At 31.5% G+C, this 21,983-nt stretch overlaps 1 protein-coding gene across 3 annotated transcripts in view; it reads right to left on the bottom strand.

The window, feature by feature from the left end:
* Ald1 (fructose-bisphosphate aldolase) overlaps positions 1-21,983 on the bottom strand; it is a 28,559-nt gene that overhangs the window by 3,588 nt on the left and 2,988 nt on the right. For 2 of the 3 annotated variants that reach the window (XM_034327868.2, XM_034327870.2), the window contains exon 2: positions 40-249. In XM_034327868.2, coding sequence (XP_034183759.1) covers positions 40-246 — 207 coding nt within the window. In that variant the 5' untranslated portion in view covers positions 247-249. Of the gene's footprint in view, positions 1-39; positions 250-10,339; positions 10,743-21,983 lie in introns of those variants that run through there. The other variant, XM_034327869.2, reaches the window with a different exon arrangement.

Below are 21,983 nucleotides of genomic sequence, written 5' to 3'. Positions count from 1 at the left end.
ACGATAATGAAAATGGAAGGTGACGTTAATAGACTATACCTTTGCAGAGGTGAAAAGAAGTTGTCTGTATGCTTTACGATTCTCTTCAGTGTTTTCAACATTGATGTCCTTTAAACGTTTGCCAATTGTTGTTGTCGATTCATCAGCAGCTAGGATTCCCTTTCCTGGTGCCACGATTTGCTGGGCAATGTTTTTGAGTTCTTGTTTCAGCTCAGGTTCGAGCTTATCGTACTTTTCCGCAACCATTTTCTGCAACACAAATAACATTTAAAGTTAAAGCACTGTTTTAAAAGAATTCATCTTTTTCAAATAATGTCACTAACTCATTTGGTTCTTCCTTATGTAATTTGTTCATTTTGACTAAAAAAGTATCAGGCTATAAATATTTCAAGATGGATCACTGTACGCTATAATTGGCTATTAGTTATTGTATATTAAAATCATTAATAAACGACTTATGTAGTTATTTTCATCAAACTTCAAATTTCTAATTGATATATAATAAATACTATTTTATTATATTTTTATTTCATCAAATCATATCAGACTTTCTATGCTTCGAAATTTGCAATTTTATGTCTTGTCCAAAGAATCGTTTAGAAAAAATCAGTTTACGAGATATCTTGTTTGTGAATATGAAGGGGTTAAGAAAACATGATCTGTAAGTTACGATTTTGTAATTTACTTGAAATATATGTACCTAATATACGTAATGAATTTTAAGTGCAATGTTAAAATTGCAAAATTGAGTTTTTTATTTATTTATTAAACTGTAATGTTGATGAATAGCTTATTTAGCGTATAGAGTATTTTAAAAATGCCCTTTTTCCAATTAGTATACAATTAAATTGGAAAATAATATTTTATTAAAAATGCCTTTTTCCAGTAAACTCTTTTTCTTATTTATTAAATTATTTCACTATTGCATTAGCAATTTATGGATACGTATAATTTAATCTGTATATTTACAGAAGTTCCTCAATTCTACCACCCTTAGTTTAATTTTCCTAATTAACATTTCAAACTATATCAGAAAAATTAATAAAGGAATTTTGTAATTCAAATAAATTAAGTAAATAAAGTATGTAACTTTTCTTAAAAGTTGAAAAATATTTTCAAATACCTTGAAAAATGAAAGATGATAAATAGGACGGTTTAACTAAAGTGGACAGAATTGCAGTTGCTTCAAAGAACCTCATTCTGCTTTATTTCGCATCAAGCGTAACAAAGTAGTTACACAAACAATGTTGAAAGAAATATTGTCAGGGAATATTGGAAAATTCTTGGCAACATCTTTTCTCATTTCTCGCCGCAAAGGCCTCGTTATTTATTAAATCCGCGTTGGTGGACTGTAGAATTTCAAGTTCAAAGACTACAGCTGGAACTCTTTTAAGCCGAGCCTTTCGACGCTGCACAAGGCATTGTGCACATGAAATATCAAATATCCACTAAGGCTTCCGTCGGCGTAATTGAATTTCACAGTCTCCCATCAACGTCAATATTTCATAAAAAGAAAATGTTAGTTTGACCCATTTCTCCACCTTCGTTGGTTCCACTGCTTTGATACGGAGCTAATAGGCCGCTATATTCGTAACTAATACGACGCGAGGGTCGCCGATGTAGCATACATCATTTATAGTTATATTAAGGCACCAAGAAACCTTTAATAGAGACAACTTGTTCGTTCGTTCAGGCTGATGGATGAAGTTTATAATTGCTGATAAATAATGCTTTGCAGCCTGCACAATTCATTAAGTAATTAGTCTGTAACGTCACTATGGTAATGAGAATTATTAACACTTTAACAGTTGTATATTTTGTAAAATTGATGACTTGCAATTGCAAACTTATTTTATATCTAACAAAAGTTATTGATAGAAAATTATATTTCAGAGCTTGATTGAACTTTACTCTCGGGCATACAAAATTATTGACGTCTTTTGTATTCGACGAGAAAAATTCAAAAATTCAAGTTTTACCTTTGGGAATTCATCTGTTTAAAAATACATATATAAAAATCATCATTTTTAACGTACTTTCCAGGTTAGTTGACGCCATATTGACTTCTCTTTGTAATTTGATTGGCCCGCACAGACGAGTATCAAAATGATGTCAAAAAACTAACCTAATCTGACTCAATACGTGCGAAACACATCTATGTATACTCATTTGAGTTATTCCGCCAAAATTTATAGTTTTGAATTTTTCTCATCGAATAGTATTAAAATGTATAAACAGAAAATTAATAAGGTTGTTTGCCCCAAAGTGAAGTTCAGTCTAGAGCTTCATTTAGTATACGCCGTGAAATTACTAATTTTCAAATTGCAAGTAACATCTAATTGAGCAGATGGAAATAACGCGAAGAATAGTAGTGTGAAGACACAGCGATCATTAAATTGTCAAGTAATAAAACTGTAATATGAAAGCGTTAATTATATCTGTTCTAAGTTAAACTGGCTGAATAACAATGAAAGTTTTTAAAGAATTGAAAAACTTGCTGAAGCAACTTGTACGACCTTTCAGGCTGATGAGTAAAGTTTGTAATTACAAATAAATAATTTTCTGCACCTCATAAACTTCATTAAGTAATCAATGTATAATATAAGTTTCGTAATGAGAAACAGTGTAAAAACGTTAATTAATTTTTTATGTTGAAATAGTTAAAATGAATCTAAAATAACATTAGTAATTCTTTTACAATTTGTATTACTGTAGAAAGATTAATTATTGTCATTTTAATTATGTAATATTACTCGCTCGTTGTTACAAGCATCGCACTTTAAAATCATACCGAGTAATGTATGCCTTTGACATACCGGTAAATATTTTTTAAGAAGTGATTTTAAAAAAGGTTTCAGCAAACCAACGGAAAAGCTCTGCAAAGAAACCAAGTGTTCTTACATCCTTTTCGTTTTATAATCTCTTAATTAAGACTTCTGAAATTTCACTCAGCTGATAAGATTTATGTATATTAGGCTGAAAACAAATTCACGACTTTCTTCAACATTTTACTTCAAAACTAGTTAAATTCTACTGCAAAGAAATAAAAAATTTAATGCTACTAGGATAAAAAATTATTAATTCCAGTGATGTTTACTTGAATTAAGCATTGTAATTTATGGAATACTAATAAATAATTCTGTAAAAAATTATAATTTTCCAAATAATTTTAGCAAATATTGAATTTTGGCAGATAACAGCTTCAGTTAGCAATAAAAGTTACTTTATCTTGTAATTAATAATTACTTTATCTAAACGATGATAGAATTAATTTAAAGATATCCATTATTCAATTATAACTTCAAAGATAAATAATTGACAACCTTTATCAAATAAATTGACTTCATTCATAGAACACATTTTATAGCTTTTATCACCTGTTAATAAAATAACATTGACGTTTCTTTATTTTTTTAATTCAATTGATCAACGTTAATTTTACATGTCGAATGGCACAATAGAATCAGTCATAGATAAGACAGCACGCGATAATATAGATTATTACAGATATTAGGGATTAATTTTCTAATCTGATGACTGAATTCTGTTTCCAATTATTAGTACAATTATGTATATAATCATGTTCAGAATTTTCCTACTGTCCTCCTTCAATTTATTTTAATTACTTTGTTAAATTATAATCTTCAGAATTAAATCTTAACTTTCTAATTAATGTAACATTACTGTTATTAAACATTTCTTTCTTTCTTCTATTTATTTATCAATTGATAAATACTGCATTTGCTCTGCTGGTTATCTTTGACCGATATGGCAGTTAATGTGTTAGTTAAAGAGTCGTAAGAATCATCGGTAATCAGCAAATATAATACAACCGAATTATTATAAAAAGAAAAAAAAATTCTTTGTAGCATTAATATTGTACTTTTAGTTTTAGATTAAATAAATGTAACTTTATCAGCCTGCATCATAATCATAATACGTATATTCTACTTTGAATATTCATTTTTATTATTAAGTAAGTAGAGGCTAAGCCCCCCCCCCCACGTGGGCTGGCCCTCTCACTATTTAAAAATTATAAGATCCTAAGGTTCTTAAATTCTAAAATTCTAAGACACTAAGGCTCTAAAATACTAAGATTAAAATATTAAAAAATTCTAATATTCTTCTACTATTATGTGGACCTGATCCACCTCAAAATTATTCCTACTTACGCCAATGCGCAAAACACGAAAAGTATTTAATCAAATACCCAAACACTAACATGCCTAATGTGAAAAATATTTTGACTAATAACAAAAATAACCAAGAAAGTACGGGAATTATCTAGTCTAATGTGTGAAATTAACAGTATTCTATTCAAAGTATTCCATTTAATAAAAAAAGCGTTACGTCATATGCAACAAATATTCAGCACAACGTAAAAAGTATTCTCTCCAACACGAAAAATATTCCGTTAAACAAAAATTCTCGGCCCAACAAAGCAAAGCAGTGTACTGAAAGTGTTGGATGTGTTTTCCAATGGACCTTAATCAGTGCACCCAATACTCTTGTTGCACGACAAAATGAAAAATGTCTTCATTGCTAGAAGACACTCCAACCGTAAATGGAAGTCAATTTATCTTACTAGAGTGTAAGGTGCAATATGGTGAACATTAATCTTCATCCGCGAGATAACATTTGAAGAATAAATTTACGAAGGCAGTTGGTAAGACAAATTATCAAGAGTGTCGTAAAAAGTTTCATAGGTGTTCGTCTGTGTAAATGGAGCTTATGAGGGGTAGCTTCTTGATAACTGGTCGACTTTATGGGAGTTTGACAGCCCGTCTAAGTACAGGAATAAAAGACTTAACTAATGATACATGTCTCTTTGTGAGATATAAAATTATTACCTTACAATCGTATTCCTCGTAATAAAAGAAAGATAATAATTATCAGTCGTAGACTTCTAACTCGTTCATCATTTAATCTTCATATCTTGACCTAAGAATGATAGTTTCTTTCTTAAGCCTTATGTTAATAATAAGATACCCATTTCCACTTTGACGTTAAAAAACATATTATATTTCTATGAGAATATTTTTAAATCTCTATAGATTTCTATGTTAATAATAAAATACCTATAATAATACTTTGACATTAACAATTTTTTTATGTACCTATTACGATATCTATTTTAAAATCCCTACAGATCCCTATTCTTTGAAGAATTTTACGTTCACATCCGTTTTCTAGATAATGATTTTTATAGAAATCAAAATCAGAAAATAACAGTTTCTGAAAATATTCTAATATTTCTTAGAAAAAAGTGTTTTCTAATTTCTTAATAGAGGTGTCAATTGACTTTTCTGATTCCCCTAGCCCTAGATGCACTATTGATTTCAAACATGTTCATATGTTTATTCTACAATTGTAATACTAAAATACCCATATGAAATAAAATATACTTAAATGAAATATAAAAAGTTAGGTATATGATCTATTTATTTATTACGGTGCGTTATAATTGCAAGTATTTAGAATGCAATCGCTTCATTGTTCAATTTAAACTTTCTATTTGCTACCTTACGTAATTATTATGATATTAATGCTATTTAAGACTTTTTAAATTTTTCATTTAATTATAAAATTATATTAAATTGTACCCCCCCCCCATTTGTTCACGCGTCTAGTACTCTATTCTAAGTTATTCATGTACAAAAAAGTTCTATTATGCAGGACATCATTTTATAGAAAATTGCATAACACATCTTTTTGCATTATAAACAAGTAATTCAACAGTAGATCCCCGCCTAAAAAGGGGAAAGGTGTTAGAAAGAAATCTGTTACATTTGTTTATAGTGCCCATTAAATTTTGGATGATTTCCATTCTACGTATATTTATTTATAAAATAGAATTTCGTTAATTATGGAAACGAAAACGATAAATTTTGAGAAATTCATAATAATCAATATGCGTACACAACAAACTGGTAATCAATTTTAACGTCAAAGTAGTTTGTAGTTGCAAATCATGTCTTCATTCAAATTAACAAAACAATACTTAGTTTGTGACAAAAGAGAAAATTAATGAGTTTTGGAAAAATGTCAACACGAAATTGTATTGAACAACCGTCGACATTTTGATTAGTTATATATGGATTAATTTTTTTGACAATAAAATGATAAAGTATTTATTAAATTTTGAATGGAAAATAACTTTAGATAGATACTAAAATAGAATGAATTTTAAATAATACTTTTGTATTAAATACAGAGAAATAAGAAATTGTTCAAGAACTTTAAATGCGTAAAGAAAGTAATTCCATAAAATAAATTTTATTGAAAATTACATTGTCCTTTGATGTGACGATAAATGAAATACTTATGAAATATGACGTTAAAAATTATGTAATGCGATAAGTCGTCAATTTTTACACCTATACCTACTACGAAATTATCATAAATTGATTTCCTTTGACTTAAAGCGATTACTTTTATTATACAACATGATGTTACGAAAGCTCGGTGTTAAAATATGAAAAATTAGATATTTCGCGAACGTGATTTATTCTTTTAACATTAAGGCCTATTTTCATTCCCTCAATATAAAAAAATACCAGTGGCCCTTTATCGCTAAAAAAAATGTGTCGAACAGTTTTTCGAGTAGGCATTGCATCGTATTTGAATTTCATCAAAATCGAGTGGAGGACACTTGTAACCCCTTAACGCGTTGACCGCCAGAGTACAAAAAGTCATATCTAGTCAGACACACAATGAATCACTGAAAATATTAAGGATTAATTTTTTAACACTATCCTATTTTACATTATCAGTGTAATTTTAATGGTGTATTTAAAGTGTTTTGTTCCTTAATTCTCGGACGGCGAACCAAAGAGAGAGCTCCAATTTTAATTTAATTTTGTATTTCATATTATTTTCATTTTTTAAATTTTACAGCGTACCTTTAAAATTATTCTTGTTTTGTTTAAAAATTATATATTCAACTTTAGATTAATATCGTTGTACATGTTTTGTAGGTTTGGGTCTTGATTTTCTTAGATTCCGCTGTTCTAGAATTAGTTATTTAACCAAATTAAATTCCTAATGACGGTCATCGATAAAAACCTTTCATGGTTATAATTTTTTGCTTTTTTTCTACTACGTATTTGTACCAGCTATTTTTATAAAGTTGCCTATTTGCTATACCTACTTTTATTAATAAATACTTATAGTGTTACAAATAAGTAATCACTTTAACTACCCATTTACTTGTATTTTAATTTATAATACATAGAAACTATTATATTAAAAATAACGTGTTTCCGGTCTCTGGAAATTGATGAATTAATATTCCTTATTAATGAGGCTGTTAAATCAAGATAATAATTATCCTTTAACATTTCTATCTGTATTTTAATGTTAAATTCCTACGTTTAAGTAAAAATCCTAAGTCTGATTGAAATTTAAGGACACAAAAAAAATGATTTTACCTAGCCGAATAATTAAGGCAATAAACTCAATATGATTATTTAACGTCATCATACTTCAGTTACCAGCACAAAAATAAATCATACCTTATTTTATTCGTTTATTTACATAGAATTTCTACTTTCATTCAGCATGCGACACACACCAAAATATTATAAATTATACGATGCAGACGGGAGTTACAAAATCGATAAAACGGATGCAGTGAAAGTCTCCATTCAACAGCGATCGTAAACAAGCTCCGGAACACGCGTGTACATAGACTGCAAATTATCATAATTACGTTACAATCTCAATTAACATGAAATTTACCTGATACACGAATTGATTTTCTACTATTCGTGCGGAATTGTAACAGACACCTCTACATTGATAATTAGACTGCGGGTATTTATGCAAATACATACAGTGGCTCACAAAAGTATTAACGTACCGTTTATAACAGAATAGCTTTTATTAAAAATGGATTAAATCACTTGAGATTTTTTGAGAAACTATAAAAATTAATTTACTAACTGATCGCGTGCAATCTAGGCTTTCTTCGATTCAGGCAAAATCTAAAAAAACTTAACTTTTGAACGGCGAGACCTAGGTCAATTGTAACCCAAACTTACAAAGTATGTACTAGGATTTTATCCTAAAGTTGAATTTATAACTTTTTAACGAAAGAGTTTCATATGAAACACAAAATTAAATTAAAATCGTGGCTTTCTCCATGGTCCGCCGTCTGAGGATTAACCAATACCCAGCGTTGGATTAAGGGAAGGTCTGAGGGGAGCTACTTCCCCCGGCCTCACTTTAAGGGCCCCCTTTTAAGTCTTCCACTTATTAGATAAAAAAATATTGAATGAAATTTTGTTTACTATTGCTTTTCTTTCTTTACGATTGAATATTATTTAATTTTATTTAAAATAGCTTTCAATTTCAACCAAAGAGCTCCCGAAGGTTTGATAGCCCCGGAGTCCTAGTAACCTTAATCCGATCTGTCACTGTTCTAATTCATTCTTGTGTGTGACATATAACGGTAAAAGGGTCTACATGGCCCTTTTAAATTATCATTTATTAAAATCTCTATTACAGCACCTGATAAATATATGGTTCAATTGAATTGACGATATCCAAAAATGCCTGGACGAATTTATTGATTCGAAACCACCGTATTTCTATCCCAATGGAATTCGCAAACTGCCAGAACAATGGCGAAAGGTCATCTATAATAATGGAGAATATTTTGATCGTTAAAGCGTTTCGGTTCCTTTGAATAAAACTTTGATTTTATTTGAAGATAGAAAAGAATTTACATGTAATATATAACGTTGCAGAAGATTATTTATATATTAATACAGAGTAACAGAAAAACTCGATTTGTTTATCTAAACTATTTCAGCTTAAAAAACAATTAATAGTTCAACCTTAATACAGTTAGTTTGTTAATGGTAATATTTGATTTCTGACTCATTGTGAATCTTTTTCATCAAACTGTTACTATATTGATAAAATTTTCAGTATGAAATATATGCAAAAATATTTTTATAAATAGATTCAAAACTAGCTCAAAAGGTATCATAACTAATAACCTGAAGACAATGAAGCCAAAATATCAACTATTCCTTAATCTGAAATAAATACAAAATTATATACAGTTCGAATGTTCACTGTAAAAATTTATCAAATTATAGTTCAATAACCTAGAATTATAAAATCAGTCACTTATGAAATCAGGCACAAAGCATTCACTGTATAGAATTATTCATATCACAAAAGATGTACCAACTCGTGTGTTAATGCAGTGTCAGCTGCAAGATAGAACGTTTCTTCCTTGCAAACAGAATAAAATGAAGGCTGACGAAACCGGTAGTAGCTCAACTCGATTCTTATAACGACGTTATAACTGATTGACTAACGGAGGTCTTTATTCCTTAAGAAAAATCCGGTTCAGTCAGTTGGTTTCGAACCAGCGGATTCAGGGGGTTGCAAAAAGGCGGGAAGGATGGATAGGGAAGTTAAAATCGATAAAAGGCTGGCCGACGATTAACAGTATCCTTAACTCATCTTCCAACGCCAACCATAGACCGACGATGCGATACCGTTCTCAAGATACAATAACGGCAATAATGAGTCTCTTTCGTGCCACGTCGATGGTAATCACGATAACGATAATGACTTGCTAAATTGATACGGCGACGCTAATGGTACTCTGGTTTTAATGCGCCCGAACGAACATCGAAGAATCACGAAACAATCAAGAACTTCATCGGTTCCTGACATTCACGACTTATTTAGATACTTTCGAATATTAATTATTTAATCAAACAATAGCTTTTTTTCCTTCCTACAAAATAGAACCATGTTCTAGAAAGACGATCTTTCTGTTATTTTTTTAATATCTTTATCTTTCTGAAAATCAATAATATACAAGGAGAAGGAAAGGAATTTCACATAAAATATATATATTTATCATATTACCAGCTTCAACATAGAGCAAGTTAACCCTTGAACAGTGGAGTCTGGATCAATCGAGACCCAAATTTATAAAACATATACAAGGACATTAAACTAAAGTGAATATTGCAAAAATAATTTTTAAAGGAACAGTGTAAAACTTAGGAAATGAAAATAATGTAAAATACAAAATTAAATTAAAATTAGGGCTTTCTCCGTGGTACGCCGTCCGAGGGTTAAAACGAAATGCAACATTAGGTTAAACTGAACATTTAGAGAATAGGAAGATTTTAGAAACGTTCGTAAAGAATTAGGCGGCAAAGGGATGCGTAGAAAGGTATCGTGCAAAGTAGCAATTCATCATCTTGCAGAACGGATGCAGGGTATATCTACGTACGAATTAATCAAAGGAACTTAGAAAAGGGAAACAAGGATGATTATCGGTTTTCGAATCCCTCTACTGTCTTACCTTTTCACTAAATGATGCAGCGTTGACCGTAAACAAAGCTGATTTCACGACTCGCGTATCACGGCACACGTATATACAGTGTTAATAAATATAATGACGGTAATAATAGTAACGTTAATAATAAGAATAATAACAACGAGAATAATACGTTTCTTTGGTGTTACTCAGTCCGCTAAATATAGGTTCTGGTATCTGGAGTCAATTTAGTATACGCTTTACGATATAATAGTTGTACCATCTCTTAATATCACTGACAATATACGAGAGATTTAGATAGATAAAAGGGCGAAGGCAAAAAAGTAAACCGATTCGCTGCGACACAACGTTCCCTCGGCTACGCTGGTAACGGTTGGGTCCAGCCGAGAGGACCCAGTTTGCCGTTTCAACTACATCTTTGCGGCTCGTCGAAAAGAAAACAGCGCCGGGTCGCGTGTCCCGTACGGGCACGAGACGACGACTGGTTTTATCCGGCCAGTTCGCCCCGTCCAAGAGGCGGCAGGGGTACCTGGCTGCAGTGCAGTGTCGTAACTGCAAAACAGGGGGGTAGTTGCTACACTCTCTCTCTCTCTCTCTCTTTCTCTCTCTCTCTCTCCTCTATTTTCTATCCCCCTTCGCCTCTGTCTCCGCCACCCTTCTTTATACGAGTATCTTTCCCTCTCTGTCTCTACCCTTTCTTCGGATCTCCCTCTACTCGCATTGTTTCACCCACACCAGCATCCTCTCCCTCTCTTCTTTCACCTGACGACTCTCTTCCTATTTCCCTGTCGCTCTCTTTCCCTACCGCTGTCTCGCTCCGGCCCAGCTATCAAACCACCCTGTCTTCCGCCATCGCGCTGCCTGCCGCCCATACAGCGTGGAACTAGGGAGTGGGCTAGCCGCAATGCAGCACGCGCAGACGTTCTCGAGACTACGCCTGTATTATTCCCCTGCGCACCCTGAATTCGTGACCTGAGACATCGGCATCGCCACGCGAGACCCGTACTCGTGTCGCCGGGGATAGACGTTCCGTCGTACTCCTAAGGATGCCTGTTACCAACCACCTATCTTCGACGCGGCACCGAGCTAGCCGTTGCGCTGCGCTATTTGCCTTTTCGATTTAGTCGTAATGGCTCGGCCGGAAAGACGATAACTGACGATTCGACGTTACAAAACTATTGGCTAGCGATGGAGTTAGAGAGGAATAGTTTGGAGATGACGTGATTCGATGTCTCACTGTCTTTCAGAAATAACATCGCTTTGAAGGGGCTACCCACCGAGTTGGATGATGCCTCTGATAAGGCATTGAGGACAGTGTGGCACTTACTTCAGAATCTTCATAACGAACGTTTCAGTTTCTATAGGACTTATGATTCGAGGTTTCTGGATGTAGGAGAATGTTCTTAACGTTCCTCTACCGTTGCAACTAGGTTCATTAGAAAGCCGAGAACCGAAAAGTGTAAAATAATGAGTATTGTAACAAACTGAGTAAGCAACTATAATAGTATACAGTAGTTTGCTTAATGTATGAGATTACATAAAACTTTTGCTCTTACACTTTCTTGTCCTCTTAAACATTACAATTATTGCTATCCATGAATCGTATGTAACACAAACTATGCTTCTATAAATATATACTGCCAATTATAGACCTCCCATCACCTCGGGTTCCTCCTACTCGATCCAACACTTATAGCACTATAACAAAAAAAAGAAACACAATTCCATACCCCCACAATCCTGACCTATTCTAACACATTTGTATTAATAACATATTTATATAGACTAGATATGTCAGTGCTAAAAGAAGACAATAACCATCCTCTAAAAAGTGTTAGATCCGTAGACACTGCAGGTTCTGAGATCAGGAGCACAGAATCAGCTTCAACTGAACGCATCTCGTTTTCTGCATAATCGTTTAAATAAATCATTTTTATACACAGCAGTCTAACCTTTTTCATCACGAACTCTGCCATTTACGTAGCAATCTCTGATCACTCGGCCGATTACGTAGAATAAAGTAAATTTCGCTCAATCGATCAGAGATTGATTATCACAATTTGCCTAACTTCTGATTGAGTTTTCCCTAGTTTCTCAATCATCTGATAAACGAATAACAAACATGCCTGCCTGTTAGAAAATTAGCCACGATGAGAGGAATCGACGGTGTTCCGTAAATAATCTAAAGGGTTTTGGCACGGTACGCAGAATTAAGGGAACGTTTAGGCAACTTGTTAGGTAAATGAAGGCACGACGGAAGTTATAGCTGGTTGGTAGTTCGAAGTCACGTAAAGTTACGTGAATGGTGTTGTTTGCTCTGTTCTGCGACAATTGTCCTAGGTACACTATTATCCTAATGAAGGTTAATTTTTTTCCTGCAAATACGCCTTCAAAGATAACTTAGTCCTAACAGAACACGTAATTAGTCTTCCGCGGTCCATTTGTTCTGCAAGTTTGATTCTGTTTATCGATAGATTTCATTTATTTGTAACCCATCTCTGATAATGAGAGTCTCGCAACTGACTCAAATTTTAATCAACTTTTACATATTGATAGATCACATTATTGAGTATAGAAGGTCAATAGTTTAAAAGATACTCATAGGATTTGTTTAGCATAAATCAATCGGTTAGAATTTTAGAACCCTAAAATCTTAAAATGGTGAGAGGACCACTCCACATTTGGGAAGAGGGACAAGCCCATAGTTAGTTACACCCTACTTATTGTTAGTTACACCAATGAGTAGCATTATTATTTTTTTAGGTTAAGTTAGGTGTACTCTTTTCTGTACTCTTTTTTTGACTCCAAAAGAAAAACTCTTCAAAGAAAACAGCTTTCTTTTATTGTCTAACTAACAACAGTCTGTCTTTCTTTATAAAATAGTACACATAAGGTACTATCGGCGTTCTAACATTAAATATCTTTTAAATTATTATTGATTGCCTACACCCAAAACCGTATAATAATCATATGCAAAAGCTCATTAAAATCTGAGTGAGCTAAATGAGAAGTGCTCTTGTAAGTAAGGACTATAGTGAGTACTTTAGAATGCTGGATAATACCTATAGAGTTAAGAATAGAAAAACTATTTTTTTTTAGATCTTTCAAAGTTTATAAATATTTTAGCTTTTAAAAGGCTGTACATACGTGCATGTTTAATTGACATCCGAAATAAAATAAATATGATATAAAAGTCCTAAGACTTTTAACACCAATTGGGATATTTTGCAAAATGCCTCAGAAGTAATAATTTTGCAAAATAAGAAAGAAATTCACAAACAAAGATTCTTAGCTATAGGGTGCTACAATTAGAGTAGTTAGAACCAGGGATGAATTGGCTATCAGGATTTCATGAAAATTCAATTGATTACAATTAGGGTCCGTCATGTCACTATTCTCTCCAGAAACATTTAAGTTTCAGTCCGCCCTTATACAGTACTATTAGATACTAGCTATTCTGCCCCAAGCGTTTATCGGTTTGCACGTTCATAAGAGTTAGTTAGCGCCTTATCACTAGACTATAGTGATAATCGAAGGGGTGAACATTATGATTTTGCAGAATTATTATCTTTGGGGTTCCTATTAACCGCGTGGGAGCCCAAAGGTTGTGCACCTATTAGATGATCGCGAAGCAAATTGGTGAAAAATTTCTTACGAATCTGTAGATGTTCTTAATAAAATAAAAAAAATCTGTAGATGTACGAAGGCATGCAAAAGGGCTGACGTGAACAAAACGCTTTAAAGCTCCCACGTTTTCCTTCCCCTCGAGTGCGTCTCTGAATGGGTAACATAGAAAACGTCTCCTTTTATTTTAGAAAGCATTTACGATTCCCCCGTGCGATGGAGGGTACTCTTGAAGAATGCATGGAAATGAAAGTCACGATTCGGGAGAAATATGGCAGAAAGGCGTGTAGGTGAAAGCTTTTTGGCCGCGTAAATGATAAAGAAGCTGCTCACTAGGGACTGGAAGGCCTGAAAATTTCACGGAGCCGGAAGCAAGTTTCTGTCGCTGAAGTTTCAGTGAAAAAGCCACGTAAGTAGATCGCACGTATCCGTAATTGATTGAACCTTTTGTTGCAATGGCGTAGCCAGCAAGCCACGTATCTTTCTTTGTACTGGACGAGATAGTTTTTGTTGCGAGACGACATTTGTAAAGTACATGTCAAACTTTTGAAAAATCTCAATAGCTAAAGAAGACAATTTTCTCTTGAACGAGTTTGAAGGGGACGTGAATTTATGACTCTGAAGACTACAGGTCTATAAGGTCTTGGATGAATACAAATAGTTTGGGGAAAATCATTGGCGTAACTAGGACTTTATTCTAGGGTGGGCCAGGTCCATTAAGGATTTAGAAATTCTGAATTCTGAAATTTTTTACTTCTGAAATTCTGGAATTTTTGAATTGGAATACTTTTAACTTCTAAATTTTGGAATTTTGAAAGTTTAGAATAATGAGGGTGCTGGTCCCCATTTTTGGGACCCCTACTCTGAACCCTACCTAGTTAAATTAAAGATAGTCTTTAATTTTCCAATCTCTCATTAGCTAAGACAAGTTTTTTTATTCTCTTGTCTATGTTCTAAGCAAAAAAGTCATCCCATACAATACTAATTCCCTGCGCATGCGCAGAACGTTATATAGAGTTAAGTCAATTAGCGGGAAATTTTTGATCTCTATAATGAACTTAAATTAAATATCTCACAGTACATGTACAATGTAAATTGATAGAATGTTTGAAATTTATTTTGATACTTGAAATAATTTTCAAATCATCTATAAATGCTTGTCTCAAGCAAATGTTGCAAGTACATTCTTGTGAGACTGTAGAACCATCGCAAAGGTAAATTGAGGTGGTAGACAAATATCGCGCAATCGTCGGTGAACGCTGAATACGTGTATTTATTTTACGAATTTACTGAAAAACCACAAGAACATCTAACTATGTTTGAATAATTTATGCAATTTCCATTTCGCATGGAATTTCGCTTTATGTAGATATGTACACACATACCTACACGTAGAACGTAATATTTTAGACACGCGACAGCGACGCAATCCATGCTTAAAATTCATTTCGTTACCTCACACTTGGCGTAAAACGGACCAATTAAAACTATTCAAATGATTGTTCGCGACATTTTCACGGGTCGTAAATAGAATATGCTTTTAATGGTCATGTTCTTCTAACAATAACGAAATGTTAGAATTTTGCCGACATATTTGTCAATCATGTTTCAAATAAAATAGTTTAGTGTAACACGAATAACATCTACTCTGTAAGTATGGAAAACTTTCCACGTCGCAGAATTTCATTTGAAGAAACGAACGGGATCCAATTAACGCGTTAAACACAGCGCGACGCGAGTCAATTGCTTAAAATCAACCTCAATATAAAGGGTGTTCACCCTACGTTATACTCGGTTTTCAACTATTTGCATCAATATAATAATAAAAATAATTAACCAAAATTTATTTATGTTAAATGGAAAGCATAATCTTTCTAATATTAGATGTACAAATTAATTCAGTGCCTGTAGCATTACGTGTGGTCAATTAGTATTTTAATTACTATTTAATTACTAATAAATACAAGAACAGTTTAAATATATTAAATTAATCTAATCTTGTTAAGATTATTTACAGAACAAGCTCATAATGCTAAAAATTAGAAAAGTATAAGTACAAGTTCCAAAATATTTTAAATACTGTAACGTTGCAAGTAATTGTAGAATGGTTTAAAAATATAAAATATCAAAAGATACAATTTTTTAAATTTATAAACGATATTTAGTGTGTATTAATTTTGAAAAATGCAGAAGTGATGAGCTTAATTCCAAAATTAATAGAAACTGAAAAAACGAAAAAAGATTAAATATACTATAAAAATTATAAAACAAACGCGTATTTTTAATTAAAGTACTGAAAATCTATATATAAATAAATGATTACTAAAACAAATAAGAAGAAATGCTTACAAAAATGTATGATACAAACAAACAGAAATATTGTTTTGAAGAAGAAAAATATGGAATGATGAAAACAAATATGAGTTATGACAAGTAAAAAGTAGATGACAAGACTGAAGATCTCATAAAGCATTCAAGGAACAATTCATCACATCCACTGTAAAGTTTCGTGAAGGATCCTTGATGGTTTGAGAATGTTTTTCATAGAAAGGCGTTGGAACTGTAGTATTTATAAAGTTACTGACATTATTATTCAGATGCATCATCTGTGAATTTCTTGCTTCGTATAAACAAGGATTATGTGAATTTCGTGTTATTTATATTTTGAAAATATTAATCATTAGTTTTAGTTCATAATTACATAAACAATTTCTTCTGAACATAGTACTTATCACTCATAATTGACATTAATGAGCTCTACCACTTTAAAATTTAATAATAAATGAGTATTAAAAGCAGCAATTTTAATTTTTAATTTCCCTCTAATTATAACATATCTAATTTTTAAATCAAAGGTATGTTAGTCAATTTTCTGTCAACTATTAATAGTATTAAAAAGCTTATTAATAACCTTCAAGCAAATAAAGTTAATAATACTATTTATTTTTATAATTTTGTCTTTAAATCTCAAAACTGTGTTTTAATACATAATAAATAAATATTATACATAAATAATAATAAATAAATATATCATAAATATTAAGAAATAAACATTTGATTACATGAATATTATTAAGAAGAAATTGTTTATGGGCTTACAAACTACCATCAATGGCTAACATTTTCATAACATAAAAATAAAGTTAATGGTCACACCAATGGAACCTATATATTTTATTCATTATTTATTACTTATTCAATCAATTTTGTCCTTAATTCGAACGACGCTACGTTACGGCACAAATGTAAACAAATGGCATAGCATAGTAATTATTCATATAAAAAATACGTATTTGAAAGAGAGTATATAGTTATATAAAATATACAAACAGTAGAAAATCACCTCACATTTGCAATTGTAGCTAAAATGGAATGAGTTAATTAATATGTCGTCAATTATGTCGTACTTGTGTTTTTTGTTAAATTTAATGCCATTATTTAAATACTTTTAGGTATAAACTGTAATGTATTTATGAATCCAACACAATTTTCATAAATCGAGTATTCGTTATCTTTATATCAGTCTCGAAATAAGGGAATGTCTATGGGCGGCTAAAAAATATTGAATGAAATCTTTTTTCTATTATTGCCTTTTCTCTTTACGATTCAATTTTTTTAAAATCTTATTTAGAAAAAATTTCAATTTTTGAACCAAGGTTATGAACCAAGGAGATCAAAGGCTTCATAGCTACGGGCCCCAGAAATCTTAATCCGCTCTTGCTTTGTATAATCATATATTCTATATAAAATACATACTCTGTTTTACATAAATAATTTCAATACTGTGTGATTTCTGTACATTTAAAACTTAAAAGAAACGGCGTTTGAATATTGCAAGTAAGAGCATCCATTCGTACATATCAGTATGTATGTATGTATATGTTTCGAAGATTTTGATGTCACGGCTTCGATGAGCACCAAAAATAACATGAGAATTGGACTAAATTAGAATTATTGGTTAAGCCATCACGCGTGATGTCTTAACCCTCAGTATTGGATGAAGCAATAATAAAATTGTTGTTTTTATATCCGCAAAGAAATATTAGACATTTACTTTACTGGATAGTTTAGCTTATTAAATTATACTGGTAAATGTAAATTTATTGTATAATTAAGAAATTATTATTCTTTTTCTATACAAATATCAGTTTCAACTCAATATAAAATAGATTCAATGTTTCATAAAGGTTAAACATTTGAAAGTAACTATAATTAAATTCATAAAAATGAACAATGATTATCAAAAAATGTTTAACAAGTCATTCAATCCCTTGGTAATTCCAATAAATTTTTCAAACACGTAATCTTTCTTAAATAAACTACCTTAAAATAAACAAAGAACATCTGATTTAAATATTATCAAGTATTTAGTGGATATTAGCCCATGTTGTACAAAAAATTATTTAGAAAATCCAACTGAAAATTTTTAATAAAGATACTTCCAGTTAAATATATATAATACATATTAAATCTTGCATCAAACATAAAGAATTGAAATTTTCATTTTAATTTTGGATGTGAAATGAACACGTTCAAACCGAATTGGATAAATCTACTCATCGTAGAGGGATGACGAGATTTAAACCTACATCCTGGGCCCAAACCTGGTAATTTGAAACTTAGTGAATTCGATTAACACGAGAATAAAGTATTTGACACAGCATTCGTCAGTTTTTTAATCACAAGTGTAATTTATGTATTGCAATTCAAATTTTTCTCCGACTCCGTTTTGAATGCGGTCTCGGTGTGTTAAGGCGATAACGTAATTTTTGCAATCCGTGATAAATACCGTTCAGTAAATCATCACGACAGGGCGTGATAAGGCTGTTTACTAAGGAGACGGATACTGCATATACATATCTGAAAAATGCAACCTCGTTTCATAATGAAAAGTACCACCCCTTGCCGTTATTATGTTATCAATAAATTGCGATTCATTGACCCGTATCTTGGCGTCTAAGCAATCGGTATCTCGTACCCAACCAGCCAGAATAAAGTCTTCGTTTCATTAAATCAAACGAATCTTTCAATATCCTTCAAACGTTTACAACTTTACGAGCTTATAAACATAGTGTTCTCCTCGTCTGAAATAAGCTCATTTTAGATCGGTCAAAAGTACTCGTTAATTAACTCTGTTCGATTATGTACTCAGTGGAACATCAGAAACAGAACTCTTAATTATCTGATTTATTGCCGCAAGATGTACAAGTATTCGATAATACGAGCTGTTATTTTTTAAAGTGGTATCGTTGACATAATTATGTAGGGGTCAGGGTGGACTTGGCTCCTCCAAAAATCTGAACTAGTCCCTTCCTAAAAATATGGACCTTCACCATTCTACATTTTAAGATTACAAAATTCCAGAATTTCAAAATTTTTTAATTTCAAATTTTTCAAATTTCAAATTACCAAATTACTGAACTTCCGGATTTCTAAAATTCGAGATTTCCAGAATTTCAAATTTTCAGATGCCTAGAATTCTGGAAGTACAAAATTTTTTAATTTCTAACGGTTCTGATCCACTCTAGAAAAAATTCTAGTTATGCAAATGGTATTTTCTCTATTTCATTTGAAATATAAATTTAAATCTTGTATCTATCATTTTTTTAAATTTTTAATTTTTTAAAACAGTTTAAATCTATTTTCCAAAAGTAGTGACGTAGCAAAATTAAACATATTTTAAATTCTAACATTTTCAAATAAGATAGAATGTAACACATTAAGTATCTTAAAATATTTAAAAAATTAAAATTTTACTACTCCAAGAAAAAAAAACGATTCATATAAAAATATATTTTTTTTTTATTGTAACAATTAATCGTATTATCTTTCATAATAATGACTCCTACAGTGCTTTTGAAAAATCTGAAATTCTGTTTATTCCATATTTTCTATTTCTTTCAAAATTTATAAAAAACATTATATACAGAATAAAGTTTTTCATCTCAATTCTTCAATATTTATCTCAAAAATTTTATCGTTTTTGAACAGCAAAGAAATATTGTTATAGTAATTCTTATCCTCTTGTTTTAACAATCACGATGATAAAATTTTATTCGTGTTAGTCTTTTGCACAATCATGTAACAACTCGTAAACAGGCTATAATCTTTAAAACGTTCGTTGATAAACATTTCAATATTTCACGGGATGTGGAAAATTTTCATTTACGAATCTCTCAGAATTTGGAAAGATTAAGTAGTGTAAATCATAAGAAGAAGAACATTCCATTATAAATAGTGATATCAATTCATACGCAATTTTATAGCCTGAAAGAAGCAAATATGCAAGATTTGTGGTAAAAGAAAAACATTCAGTTCTTTTCTTGTTTTCTTTAAACAAGTTATCATATTACATCCAATTAACTATAGAATCTTGTTCAAAATCCCCATTTTTCATTAGAAAATTACTAAAATCATTCTCCCTAAAGCACTGATAGTAGAAACACATGATAATATGAAACTAAGGCTTCAATTTTCTGTCTCATATTAGTTCAAAATATGTATGTGTCCTTTCCTGGTGTTTTAATTACTTAAAAAATTAACTACCATAAAGCTCACCGTTGACCGGTATCGTGGATTTACTGTGATTAAATAAATAAAAGAGGAAAAAATTCAAGAAGATTTGAAGTAGAATTAATATTAAGTTAGATTAAAAAAAAAAAATGATATGTTTATAATCTAAATAAATTGGAATACTAACGTCCTAAACTACACATGACTATTATAACTATCTCAATAACGCATCAGAGACCCCTGTGTGGCAATAAATATATCAACAAAAGCAAACGTCTTTAGAATATTCACGAAATACAAATATCATTGAATTACCAGTAATTTTGCAAAAAGTTTATACAGATTCTCTGATCGCAGCCACTAAAAAAGTCATCTGCGCAGCGACTCTAACTTGTCGGCGGGCGGTCAATAACAGCCGCATAATTTTGCTGCGGTTAAAGGTCCGTTCATACTTACAGACACTAAACGCACCAGACACAATTTCCATAATAAAAAAATAGAGAAGCTAAGAGATTCTTGCATAGAGAATTTTAAACTAGCACTAACAAAATATCATTTGTAAGAATGTCGCGCTGACGCAAATCTCATATATAATGTATTACCTAATGGGTAAATGGACCATACTTTTAGCAAGTAATACACTGTACAATTTCTAAAATAGAATAATAAACTTAACCTAACGTAATATAATCTACATAATAGAAGATACGAGATAATCGATAGAGTTTTATTTATCATACATCGAAAAGTTACTAATTCCTGAATTATAATTTGTATTTAATAGTACAAAAAGATAATTAGTAAATGTTGTAAAAAATTCCAATTGTAGCAATCTTACATCGCTAATATGATACTAACGCTATTCAAAATTCGTTTTCTCTTTCTATTAATTATATTAATTATACAACTATACAAAATTTGAAGCACAGGATTGACTAATGCAGTCAACGTGTGTCGGTCAAGTTATACGTCTGATGCATATGTACAATGTCTGTAGGTGTGAACGAACCTTAATCAGTAATGGATAAGTGAATACGCATGCGCGATCATGTACGCTTTATTTGACTCGTGGCATTCAAACAAGGTGAACGTCACGGCAATGCACACCTGGGAACGACCACTGACATAACCTCAAACTCTGTCGGTGCGCGATACAGTTCACGGAATTTATTCTCGGTATGCTACTCGACTCGATAATAAAGATAATTAGTGGATGCGAAACAGTAGATGGGGTACGATCGTGTAATCAAGATTGTAGTTCGGTGATGAGGTTCAATTGAAAGGTGACGTCAGAATGTTCGTGACGCGTTAACTCTCGAACGCTGACACATCAACTGCCGTAGTGAAAAAATCACAGTGTATTATGATACATTATAAAACTGGAATTGTTCAAAATATGATCGCTTCATTTTTCAGTTTAAACTTTTTACTTGCTAATATATTATTGATACTGTTTAACATTTTTTAACTTTCTCTTGTAGTTATTTGATTACATATATGTATATTCGTAGTGCTAATCACCAATGACCCC

This window comes from Osmia lignaria, chromosome 2, assembly GCF_051020975.1.
Source record: "Osmia lignaria lignaria isolate PbOS001 chromosome 2, iyOsmLign1, whole genome shotgun sequence".
NCBI classification, from domain to species: domain Eukaryota; kingdom Metazoa; phylum Arthropoda; class Insecta; order Hymenoptera; family Megachilidae; genus Osmia; species Osmia lignaria.
This window is presented reverse-complemented; position numbering and strand designations above follow the sequence as displayed.